The sequence below is a fragment of the Zophobas morio genome, unplaced genomic scaffold (genome assembly GCF_036711695.1).
Source record: "Zophobas morio isolate AGI-343-1 ecotype UQ-CSIRO unplaced genomic scaffold, CSIRO_AGI_Zmor_V1 ptg000011l, whole genome shotgun sequence".
Classification (NCBI taxonomy): domain Eukaryota; kingdom Metazoa; phylum Arthropoda; class Insecta; order Coleoptera; family Tenebrionidae; genus Zophobas; species Zophobas morio.
Genome location: NW_026972116.1, coordinates 26,050,827 through 26,064,346, shown reverse-complemented (window position 1 = coordinate 26,064,346; position 13,520 = coordinate 26,050,827). Strand labels below are relative to the sequence as shown.

The following is a 13,520-nucleotide window of genomic DNA, read 5'->3' as shown; positions in this document are numbered from 1 at the left end:
TCTGGAGTTTTCAGTTTTTCTTTATTTCAATTTTTAAATTTTCGATTTTCCAATTTTCCTTTCGATTTTTCAATTTTTCAATTTTTAACTTTTTTTCTCGGCTTTTTGACTTCTGAATTTCTGAATCTTCTGATTTTTTGAATTCAATGTGCCAGGTTTTGAATTTTTCGTTGGTTCGATTTTTTGATTTCTCGGTTTTTCAATTTTTTGATTTTCAATTTTTCGTCAAACTTTCGAATTTTCGATTCTTCGACTGTATTATGCTTCAATTTTAAAACTCGTAAGTTTTCGATTTCTCGAGTTTTCAGTTTTTCTTTATTTCAATTTTTAAATTTTCGATTTTCCAATTTTCCTTTCGATTTTTCAATTTTTCAATTTTTAACTTTTTTTCTCGGCTTTTTGACTTCTGAATTTCTGAATCTTCTGATTTTTTGAATTCAATGTGCCAGGTTTTGAATTTTTCGTTGGTTCGATTTCTTGATTTCTCGGTTTTTTGACTTTTCGATTTTTCAATTTTTTAATTTCCCAGTTTTTGGATATTTCCTTCGATTTTGTGATGTTTCAGTTTTTCGATTCTTCAATTTTTCTTCTATTTTCAGTTTTTCGATATTTCACCTTTGGGATATTTTCTCGACGTTTTACTTTTTGGATTTTCAATTTTTCGTTTTTTAAACTTTAGACTTTTCAATTTTTTGACTGTTTTGTACTTCAATTTCTCAATTTTTCAACTTTTCGATATTTTAAATTTCAATTTTTAAAGTTTTAGTTTTCTCGATTTCTTCAGTTTCAGTTCTTCTATATTGCAATTTTTCAAATTTCGGAATTTTTAATTTTTTGATTTTCGATGTTTCGAAATATAATGGGGCAAAAGCGAAAAATCGAACTAGTTAAAAATGGAGAAATTGATAAATAGAGAGATCAATCAAAACATCGAAACATCCGAATCTCGATAGAGATCTCAAAAAATTGAAAAATCGAAAATTTTAAAATTCAGAAAACTGAAAAATAAAAATATGGAACTGAAAATTCGAGAAATCGAAGTCTAAAATTTTAAAAATTGAAAATTTAAAATAACGAAAAGTTGAAAACGTGAAAAATCGAAACACAACAATCGAAAAATTGAAAAATCTAAACGAAAAGCTGAAAATCCAAAAAATAAAAATCGAAAATTCCATAAGTCGAATTTTTTAAATTTTCCGATTTTCCTTTCGATCTTTCAATTTTTCAATTTTTAACTCTTTTTCTCGGCTTTTTGACTTCTGAATTTCTGAATCTTCTGATTTTTTGAATTCGATGTCCCAGGTTTTGAATTTTTCGTTAGTTCGATTTCTTGATTTCTTGGTTTTTCAATTTTTTACTTTTGGGGTTTTCAATTTTTCGATTTTCCAGTTTTTCGATGTTTCGATTTTCCAGTTTCTCGATGTTTCGATTTTTCAGTTATTAGATTTTTCATCCGATTTTTCAATTTTTTAAATTCTGGAGTTTCGATTTGTCGATTTTTTGATTTTTCAGTTTTTCGGTATTTCTATTTTTCAATTTTTCAAATTTTGACGTGCTAGATTTCTCAATTAATCTATTTTTAATTTTCTCATTGCTCGAAGTTTAGACGTTTCAGTTCTTCAATTCTTCGATTTTTCGTCTTTGCTTTTCGGTTTTTCGATTTCTCAACGTTCAAATTTTTTAATTTCTCAATTTTTGGATATTTCGTTCAATTTTGGAATTTTTTAATATTTCGATTCTTCGAATTTTCGATTTTTCGTCTTCTGGATTTTTCGATTTTTTATTTTTTGGATTTTAAGTTTTTCGTTTTTTAGACTTTAGATTTTTTAATTTGTTGACTGTTTTATGTTTCGATTTCTCAATTTTTCAACTTTTCGATATTTTAGTTTTTCAATTTTTAAAACTCGAAGTTTTTCAATTCCCTCGAATTTTCAGTTTTTCTTTATTTCAATTTTTAAATTTTCGATTTTCCAATTTTCCTTTTTCAAAATTTTTCAATTTTTTAATTTTTAACTTTCTTTCTCTTTCCTTTTTTTGACTTCCCAATTTCTGGATATTCTGAATTTTCGATTTCGATGTCTCAGTTTTTAATAATAATAATAATAATAATAATACTTTATTTTTGAATTTTTCCATGTTTCGATTTTTTATTTCTCGTATTTTCAATTTTTCGATTTTCCAGTTTTCCGATGTTTCGATTTTTCAGTTATCCGATTTTGAATTTTTCAATTTTTTAAATTCTGGGGTTTAGATTTCTCGAGTTTTTGATTTTTCAGTTTTTCAGTATTTCTATTTTTCAATTTTTCAATTTATGACGTCGCTAAATTTTTAGTTTTTCGATTTCTCAATTAATCTATTTTTGATTTTCCTATTGCTCGACTTCTCAAATTCTGATTTTTCATTTCTTCAATTCTGCGATTTTTAGATTTTTCGTCTTTGATTTTTTGGTTTTTCGATTTCTCAATGTTCCAACTTTATGATTTCTCCAATTTTTGGATATTTTTTTCAGTTTTGCAATATTTCCATTCTTCGAATTTTCGATTTTTCGACCTCCGGATTTTCCGATTTTTCGATTTTTAATTTTTTGGATTTAAAGTTTTTCGTTTTTTAAACTTTATATTTTTCAATTTTTCGACTGTTTCATGTTGAAAAACAATTTGGAAAATCCAAAATTTAAGAATCCCGAAAATTGAAAAACTGAAATATAGAAGAACTGAAAACTGAAGATATCGAAAAACCTAAAGTTTTAAAAATCTAAAGTTTATAAAACGAAAAATTGAAAACAAAAAATAAACCGTCGAGAAATCGAAAAATCCAGAACTCAAAAAAATCGAAAGTCGAAATACTAAAATATCCCAAAACTGAAATTTCGAAAAATGAAAAATAGAAGAAAAATTGAACGAAATATCCAAAAACTGGGAAATTAAAAAATCGAAAAAAAAACGAAAAACTGAAAATCCAAAAAACAAGAAATCTAAAAATCGAAGATTATTCGAAGAATCGTAATATTAAAGAATTCCAAAACTGAAAGAAATATCCAAAAATTGAGAAATTAAATAACTGGAAAATTGAGAAACCGAAAAATCCAAGAATTGAAAAACTGAAAAATCGAAACTTGGAAAAGTAAAAAAGCAAAGTGTAAAAAACGAAAAACTGAAAATCCAAAAAATACGAAATCGAAAAATCCAGAAATCAAAAAATCGAAAATTCGAAGAATCGAAATATTAAAAAATTCCAAAACTGAAAGAAATATCCAGAAATTAAAAAAATGGGTAAAATTGAGAAACCAAAAAATCCAAGAATGGAAGAACTGAAAAATCGAAACTTTGAGAAGTCGAGAAATCCAAAAATCCAAAATTTGAAACATTGAACAATCAAAATATCTCAAAACTGAAAAACAACAAACATAAAAAATCAAAAAATAAAAATTCGAACACTTAGAATTTCAAAATCGAAAAGTGAAAAATCGACAAATTTTGAAATTGAAACCTCAGAATTCAAAAAACTGAAAAATTGAAAAATCGGATAAATGAAAAGTGGAAACATCGAAAAATTGAAAAGCCCAAAAGTAAAAAATCGAAAAACTGAGAAATCTAAAAAGCGAAACATCGAAAAATTCGAAAACTGAGACATCGGGAAATCCAAAAATCAGACGATTAAAAAATTGAGAAGTCGAAAGCTAAGAAGACAAGTTAAAAATTGAAAAATCGAAAAATTTTAAAAAGGAAAATTGGAAAATCGAAAATAAAAAAATTCGACTTATGGAATTTTCGATTTTTTATTTTTTGGATTTTCAACTTTTCGTTTTTAAAACTTTAGATTTTTCAATTTTTCGATTGTTTTGTTTCGATTTTTCACGTTTTCAACTTTTCGTTATTTTAAATTTTCAATTTTTAAAATTCTACATTTTTCGATTTCTCGAATTTTCAATTCTATATTTTAATTTTTCAATGTTCCGAATTTTTAAATTTTAGATTTTTCAATTTATCGAGATTCGAATGTTTCGATGTTTTGATTGTTCAATCTCTCTATTTATCAATTTTTCTATTTTTAACTTTTGGATTTTTCGATTTGGGCCCATTATATTTCAAAACATCAAAACATTGGAAAATCAAAAAATTAAAACATAATTTGAAAAATGCAAAAATTTCAAAAATTACGAAAATTCAAAAACTGAAATACAGAAGAACTGAAAACTGAAGACATCGAAGAACCTAAAATTTTTAAAATTGAAAAGATTAAATATCGAACAGTTGAAAAATTGAGAAGTCGAAAAAACAGTACGAAAATTGGAAAATCTCAAGTTTAAAACAAAAAATTGAAAATCCAAAAAGTAAAACGTCGAGAAATCGAAAAATTAAGAACTCAAAAAAACGAAAAATCGAAATACTAAAATATCCCAAAACTGAAATATCGAAAAATTGAAAAATAGAAGAAAAATTAAGGAATCGAAAAACTGAAACATCACAAAATTTAACGAACTATCCAAAAACTGGTAAATTAAAAAAATGAAAATTTGAAAAATCGAAAAGTCAAAAAACCAAAGTCACAAAATCAAAGTTTAAAAAACGAAAAATTGAAAAACCGAAAAATAAATCGGAAAATCCAGAGGTCGAAAAATCGAAAATTCAAAGAATCGAATTATTAGAAATTTCCACTGAAAACTTAGCACCGTCAAAATTTGAAAAACAAAAAAATAAATACTGAAAAACTGAAACATTAAAACATCGAGGAATCAAAAATCTAAAATTTAAAACATTGAACATTTAAAATATCACAAAACTGAAAAATGGAGAAATCAAAACATCACAAAATCAAAAAATAAAAATTCGAAAACATAAAATTTAAAAATCAAAAAATGAAAAATCGAAACATCGAAAAATTAAAAAGCTCAAAAGTTGAGAAATTGAGAAACTGCGAAATTAAAAATCGAGACATCGAAAAACTAAAAGGCTAAAGTCAAAAAACCGAAAAATTAAAAATCAAAAACCTGAAAAATCGAAAAATCGAAACTTTGGAAAGTCGAGAAATGGGAAAATAAAAAGTAGATTAATTGAGACTCGGAAAACTGAAAATTCAGAAACGTCGGAGTTTGGAAAATTAAAAAATATTGAAGAAATGAAAAACCGAAAAATCGAAAGATCTAAAATTTAAAACAATGAAAAATTAAAATATCCCAAATTGAAAAATGGAGAAATCCAAACATCAAAAAATCAAAAAAATAAAAATTAGGACATCTATAATTTAAAAATCGAAATATGGAAAATCAACAAATCGAAACAGAAAACAGCGCTTCAAAAACATAAAAATAACTGCATTTTCCCGAAAAAAATCTATTACATTATTACGGTTCCACTAGTATTGCTAATTTAGGACGTTTTGTTAATAATTCTTATTTTAAAAAAAAATTGTTGCAAGTCAAAATTTTGAACGCTTAGAGTTGACATTGGCCTGAGCGCTCTCCGGTCTGTCGACCAAACAAGTTCTTAGGCGCCGGTGTTTATTTACAATATAGGTTCGTTCCATTTTAAAAATGATTATTGGGTTAAATCATTTGATAAGGTAGTTTACTCAGTTTAAAGTATTTATTGTTAATCTGTTGATATTACATAGTTTCAGAGATAAAAAATATTGAAGTTTATTTGCAGTAGATAAAAATAAATAAAATTCTGTATTATTGCATTATCGATAAAAATCGCTATTGTGCAACACACCGGTCTGTTTTCTTGAATAATTTCCTAAAACCCAAATTTAAATAATTAGTTACACATAAATAAAAATGACGTCTAACATATATGAGGAACTCGTTTTGGATTTGCCGATTCGCAGTCGGCTTAAACTCACGCAGTCTTGACACTTAATTTGTCAAAGTAGGTCGCCTGCTATTTCCAGGCTGTCGTAACAATAAATAATAAAAACATTATTTTCTGGAATTAAGAGCAACGACGCAATTTGAGAGCTCACTTTTTCAAATTTTCCACAAATAAATAAAAAAATGCTGTTTCTAGAGAAACCCTAATTAGAAACTTGCAATAACGAATTTATACAAGGAGAAACAAGAATTAATTGCTTCAATGTCGTTACGTCGTTCTCTGGGAAGTGCATCTGGCTAAATTATAAGTGTCTAACACTAGAGAATACATTCAATTACGTCATATCGAGCACATTATTATAAGGTTAGAGATGAACCAAGTCTCGGCAATGTGTTTGTTCAACTAAAAGGGACATTAAGATTAACATAACACGGCTTTATGGAAGACAATAACACTAACTATTCCCAATATCTTATCTTTATAGGTGCAGAAACGGGGCGGAATTTTTGCTTTATAATAAAATAGCGAAACGACAGCGCTTCAGCGCCAGAATTAAAAACATGTTTTCGCTGAAACTCTAATAAGCTCGCTTTAAATTTTCATAAAGATTTTTGAGTCGCTCTTTGACTCTTCATTCAAGACACGGAAAGTACAAAGCAATAGCGGCGCTCTTATGAAACAGTACAATTAAATATAATAGAAATTCATAGCTTTCAGCGTTCTGAAAAAGCACTATTGTCGACATATAAAACCGACCCGTAAAGAACTCGAAAGTGTGCTTTCTATCGACCCAAATATTTTTTTAACCTTTGTTCACGTAATAAAAAGGGGTGCTTTTAAGAATGCGTCTTCACAGTTGACAAATCTCCAACCTTTTACTCCAATAAGTTTGATAAAAAATAAGTCGAAAACGTGCTTTGTTTGCGGGATTCTTTTAAATATCTCCACACTTCCGATACGAACGGTTTGGATACAATAAGTCTTTGTCTGGAGACAGTCGCTTAATTAATCAAAACAGGCAGGCAAATGCTTCAGGGTGGCGAAAAGGATAACCAAGAGATTTCTCTACGAAAATTTCGGTTTTATTGCGCGAACGTGAGCTAAGGAAGTATTGTAGTCAACTGACTAGTTACTTTCACATTTTCTCGACGTGGCATGACCCCTAGGGTACAAAAACATAGGTCTCCCATTTCCGTCTATCTGTATGTCCTCCATAGGTGTCAGTTTTTGTTAGACAAGTGATGTCTGAAACTACTGGACCGATTGTTGTCAAATATCATATGATGATAATGTGGTAACTAAACTTTGCCTAACCGTCTCCACCAACAATTACTTAGTTTATATCGTGGATTTCGAGCCGATCGACTCAGTCCGATCCGATTGAAACTAATGGTATAAACGCTGCAGATCGAATGTTGAAGCGGATTGACTATCAAAATTCGATCCGACAAACTAGTCGGATCGAATCGAACCGATCGGATCTAAAACGGATTCAAATGCTTGAAGATGCGATGTAAACGGGCTTGAACTTTTATAGGTTTATTATTTATGTTGACCACTGCACAGATAAAAAGAAATAATGTTACACTATTATCTTTCTCCAAACGTCAAACTCAAACCAATTTCAAATTACAAATCAGTGGATCGAACGGACTGTTTTCCGTGATATAAACGCCCGTAGATTAAAGTGGGTTTGACGACTTCGATCGTCTCGAAATTCGATCGGATCGAAATCTACGATATAAACAAACTAAATGTAATGAGGTCAACTCAGAATTGTAAATAGTAAATAGGTTTAAAATTGTATAAAGTAACAGCCCCAAACGTGTATTTTATGAATTTTCGGTTTCTACAATTTTTCCAGAATTACCAAAATAGAATTAAAAATTTTAATCTGAAAACATAAGATTCCAACTGCAAAAAATCTATTCATTTTAGGGTACTACTAAATTTCGTAAATTTCTTCTTTATAAAGTTGTGCGTCATTTTTGCAGTGTACTAAATTAAGCTTTCCCCTTCAAGCTAAAAACAATGGCATTTACAAAATTTCAATATCTCTATCCGTTCAACTTTCCAAAAGAACAATTTTTTGTTATGACACTTTATGAAAGTTTTAAAGTTTTACAGTACGGTTGAAAATTATCAAAAAGTTTTTGCAGATGTCAAGTTTCAAAATTTACCTCTCTTCGAAAATGTCAACTATTTTTCAGGAATCGCCAAATTAAATTCACAATTTTTGGTGAATTTTTAGGCAACTTTTCCAAAAATTCAATTTTTCAAGAGGAGATTTTATGAAATTTTTCCCTTTTTTCGAGTACCATCGAAATTATTATCTCAATTTGATGTTTACTTTTGGCTTCACTTCTTCGAAAATTTCTAGAATACTTCTAGAATACTTTTAGAACTTATTTTTGGTTTTATTTTTAAAAAAGTTCGTACCACTTTTTAAAAATTTCCAAACGAGAGATGGCCATTTTTTGAATGTTTTCAAAAAGAACACATGCCTTGATAATCTTAGTCCTGGCTCATTAACGCGCTATGTTTTTCGATTTACCTAGTCCAGATCTATATTCCAGAATCTTTGGTGAATTTTGGGCTATTTTTCTGAAGGTTCAATTTTTCAATACAATATTTTATGGAATTTTTGATTGTTTTCGAACATCGTCGAAAATGATTTAAAAGCATTTTTTACAGATTTCGGAATTTTTGACTTTTATTTTATTTTTGGATTTTTCTCGAATTTCTGGATATCCTGGATTTCGGATTTTCTGAATTTTCTGGATTTGCTGGATTTTCTGGACTTTTTGGATATTTCGGACATTTTGGATATTCTGGATTTTCGGATTTTTTTTGGACTTTCTGGATTTTCTATATTTTCTAGATTTTCGGGATTTTTTTATTTTTTTTTATTTTTTGGACTTTTTCGATTTTCTGGACTGTCTGGATTTTCTGGATATTTTGGATTTTCTGAATTTTCGAGATTTTTAAAATTATTTTGACTTTTTGGACTTTTTGGATTTTTTGGATTTTCTGGATTTTGTGGATTTCCTGGAATTACTAGATTTTCTGGATTTTCGGGATTTTCGGGATTTTTATTTTTTTTTACTTTTTGGACTTTCTGGATTTTCTGGATTTTTTGGATTTTCTGGATTTTGTGGATTTTCTGGACTTTCTGGACGTTTTAGACTTTCAGGATTTTCTTTTCTTTTTTGGATTTTCGAAATTTTTTTATTTTTTTGACTTTCTCGAATTTCTTGATATTCCGGACTTTCTGGATTTTCTGGAATTTCTGGAGTTTCAGGATTTTGTGGATTCTCTACACTTTTTGCGTTTACTGGATTTTATGGATTTTCTGAATTTCTTGGATTTTCTGGATTTTCCATAGGCTTTCAAATTTTTTGGAATTTTGGCGACTTTCTCGTTTTTGTGGATTTTTTGTGGACTTTCTGGATTTTCTATATTTTTAGATTTTCGGGATTTTTTGATTTTTTTTATTTTTTGGACTTTCTCGATTTTCTTAACTGTCTGGATTTTCTGGATTTTTTGGATTTTCTGGATTTTCCTGATTTTGCGGATTTTCTAAATTTTCTGGATTTTATGGCATTTCTGGTTTCCTGGATGTTCTGGATATTCTGGACTTTCTGAATTTTCTCTTTTCTGAATTTTCGAGATTTTTAAAATTATTTTGACTTTTTGGACTTCCTGGATTTTTTGGATTTTCTGGATTTTGTGGATTTTCTGGAATTATGTACTAGATTTTCTGTATTTTCGGGAGTTTTAATTTTTTTTTACTTTTTGGACTTTCTGGAATTTCTGGATTTTTTGGATTTTCTGGATTTTGTGGATTTTCTGGACTTTCCGGACGTTTTGGACATTCAGGATTTTCTTTTGTTTTTTGGATTTTCGGATTTTTTTTATTTTTTTGACTTTCTCGAATTTCTTGATATTCCGGACTTTCTGGATTTTCTGGAATTTCTGGAGTTTCTGGATTTTCTGGATTCTCTACACTTTTTGCGTTTTCTGGATTTTATGGATTTTCTGAATTTTTTGGATTTTCTGGATTTTCCATAGGCTTTCAAATTTTTTGGAATTTTGGCGAGTTTCTTGTTTTTGTGGATTTTTTTCTGGATATTCTGGAGTTTTAAAATTTGTTTGGATTTTCTGGAGTTTCTAGGTTTTCGGCATTTTCGGGATTTTTTTTGTATTTTTTTTATTTTTTGAACTTTCTGGATTTTCTGGACTTCCGAATTTTCTGAATTTCTGGACTTTCTGGGGTTTCTGAAGTTTCTGGAATTTCTGGATTTTCTAGTTTTTCGGAATTTTTTGATTTTTGTTTTATTGGACTTTCTCGAATTTCTGAATATTCGAGATTTTCTGGACTTTTGCGTTTTCTCGATTTTTTGCATTTTTTTAAATTTTCTGGATTTTGTGGATTTTCAGGACGTTCTGGACTTTCAGAATTTTCTATTTTTTTGTATTTTCCGGATTTTTTAATTTTCTTGATTTTCTAGATTTTTGGATTCTAGGATTTTTTTGATTTTCTGGACTTTTTGGATTTTCTGGAGTTTTGGATTTTCTGGATTTTTTGGATTTTCTGGATTTTTTGATTTTCTTGATTTTCTAAATTTTTGGCTTTCTGGGCTTTCCGGATCTTCTAGATTTTCTGAATTTTGTGAATTTTTTGGATTTTTCTGGATTTTCTATATTATCTGGATTTTCTGGATTTTCTTGATTTTCTGGTTTATTGGACTTTTTGGATATTCTGGATTTTCTGAATTTTGTGGATATTTTTTAATTTTTTGGACTTTCTCGACCTTCTGGATTTTCCGGATTTTCTCGTTTTTCTGGACTTTCTGCGTTTTCTAAATTTTGTTATTTTTTGGATTTTCTGGATTATCTGGATTTTCTGGATTTTATGGACATTCTGGACTTTCAGAATTTTCTATTTTTTCTGTATTTTCTGCATTTTTTGATTTTCTTGATTTTCTAGATTTTTTGATTTTCGGAATTTTTTGATTTTTATTTTTTGGACTTTTTGCGTTTTTTGGATTTTGTGGATTTTTTTCATTTTCTGGATTTTTTTGATTTTCTGGATATTTTGGATTTTCTGAATTTTTTGGATTTGCTGGATTTTTTGGATTTTCTCGATTTTTTTATTTACTTTATTTTCTAAATTTTTGGACACTCGAATTTCTGGATATTCGGGATTTTTTGGACTTTATACATATTCTGGACTTTTTGGATATTCCGGATTTTCTGAATTTTTTTTATTTTTTTTTCATTTTTTGGACTTTCTCGCCTTTCTGGATTTTCCGGATTTTCTGAATTTTCTGGACTTCTGGACTTTCTGGACTTTCTGGATTTTCTATGTATATTTTCTGGATTTTTTCTGGATCCAGTTTTTTTGATTTTTTTTTATTTTGTGCACTTTCTGGGTTTCTAGACTTTCTGAAGTGTATAGATTTTCTGGATTTTCTAGATTTTCTAAATTTTCTGGACTTTCTAATAAGATATTTATAGAGTTCAGCCTCTAGAAATGATTTTGGATTTTATCTGTGGCAAAGTTCGTACCACTTTTGAGGAATTTTCAAACGAAAAATGGCAATTTTTGAACATTTTAAAAATATGAACTTCAAAACTAATACTTCAAAAATGTTAGTCCAGCATCCCTGACGTGTTATATTGTTTGAATCACCTTGTAGACTTCTATATTCCAGAATTTTTGGTGGAATTTTAATCAATTTTTCGGAAAGCTCGATGTTTCAATAAATGAAATTTTATGTAATTTTTGACTTTTTTCTGCACCGCCGAAAATTATCTAAAGGAGCTTTTCCTGATGAAAACCCCCGAAATTAACTTTCGGTCTCATTTATTCAAAAATTTCTACTGCTTAGTTTTCAGGAATTGCCAAAATTAAATATGACAGTTTTTTGATTTTTTTTTAAATTTGACTTTGAAAACGAATACTTCGAAGATCTTCAACGTACACCGTTAACAAGCTATGTTTTTCAAATTATCATGTCAAATATATGTTCCGCAATTTCTGGTGAATTTCTAGTCAACTTTGTGAAAGCTCAGTTTTTCAAAATGGAATTTATCTTATCTAAAAGGATTTTTGACGGATCGCCAAACAAGCATTTGACAATTTTTAGAAATATTAAAACATTTTTCGAAAAATCTGGATATGTACTTCACGAGGGAGCGAATTTTGTGAACGCCGTTGGTTTTAGTTGGTATTTCGCAATCCACTAACAGCTATTTCCACTAGAGTGTGATAAAACTATTATTACCACATCGCTATGAAATTTGCTCAAAACGAGCCCTTAGTTGCGTTGTTTATTCAGCCGGTTGTGATAATGATCCGTTAATTCAAATTATATATACGATTTGGCAACAAATAGCTAATTATGTAACTTATTATAGTCATCTGAGTGAGATAAATTACTAAATTACACAAATGGGTGCGGTAACGTAATTCATTTTCTAATTCAAGCGACTAGAATAAGTGAAATTGATCCCACAGCTATACGTTATAAAACAGCATCGTAAGAGTGTGATAATAGCGATTAATTCCGTGCAGCGCAGACAATTTTTTCTACGATTAATCTTAATCTTACCTTCCTGCAATGAAGGTGTAGTCCTTACAGCAGTGCTTCCTCGTGCAGTCCACCCACTGCCCATTCGCGTTGCACCTGTACCTCGTCGAAATGACGTTGCTCGAAGGGCACACCAAGGGCTCGGCCCTAAACTCAGACACAATTTCCTAATTAAAGAAAGCGCTTTTTATTTAGCAATAAAGCCCCCAATGGCCCATATCGCCGAAATTCCATCCCCCGAATATAATCTGCCATAGTAAACATACCCAGTTCCAAAAGAAGCTTCATTAAGGCCATCTAGATAGTATCCATCTTGCGTCGGTAAGAGCCCTTCTGCGGGTCGTTCCGTTTCGACGGGCTCCTCATGACTCGCAACAACCGCCACTAAAAGAATCGTTCTCACGAATAACTCACTTCGAGATGTCATAATCACAGCATTTTTTAGAACGCGTTAATTTTGAATGATCGGTTTAATTTGGGGCGGAAATTGGGGTTAATAAAACATGGAACAATTAGCGCTTTCGCAGCTCGGACATCCACCTAGTGATTTTTTAACGAGCAATTACATTACTTAACGCAACTTTGTTTCCACAACAAAGTGAACTGAGTGGGTCAATTTAAGATGACTTAAGATGGCGCCGGATTGGTATGCACTTAATTAGCCACACGCGATTCGAGTGTCGCGTTAAATCTGACTTTCGAATTTCCGAGCCAGGGAAAAATTGCAGACGGGGTTTATCGGGGAAATCGGGGAAAGTTTTTCGGATCTGATAAGCGGAAGTGCGGGGTTCTCGCGCGAGAGTTCGGCAGACGATTTAGTGGGTTCATGATTTCTGGCGCCATATGTCGGGATGCAATTAGGTTCAAGTTGTTAATGTTTAAACTCATGGTTTTCAAGTGGGGCGTCTTCCATTTAGTGTGCTGTGTTCAATAAAAACTAAATATTATTTAAATTATACTCTTTTCACTCCAGGTACGTTTTTTGTTGATGCTGCTCGAGCTATGACGTCACTGATAATTAAATAATTTTTTTTTTTGGAAAAATTAAATTAATTATTTTCCTTTTTCCTTGATTTTTTGGTATTGTAAGGATGATTTCAAATTCGTGATA

General features: G+C 29.7%; 1 protein-coding gene across 1 annotated transcript in view; it reads right to left on the bottom strand.

Moving 5' to 3' along the window:
* LOC135127293 (collagen and calcium-binding EGF domain-containing protein 1-like) overlaps positions 1-13,252 on the bottom strand; it is a 52,200-nt gene extending 38,948 nt beyond the window's left edge. The window contains exons 1-2 of the mRNA XM_064053737.1: positions 12,676-13,252; positions 12,431-12,556 (exon numbers count right to left, since the gene is read on the bottom strand). Coding sequence (XP_063909807.1) covers positions 12,431-12,556; positions 12,676-12,836 — 287 coding nt within the window. The 5' untranslated portion in view covers positions 12,837-13,252. The remainder of the gene's footprint in view (positions 1-12,430; positions 12,557-12,675) is intronic.
* Positions 13,253-13,520: the final 268 nt, after the last annotated feature.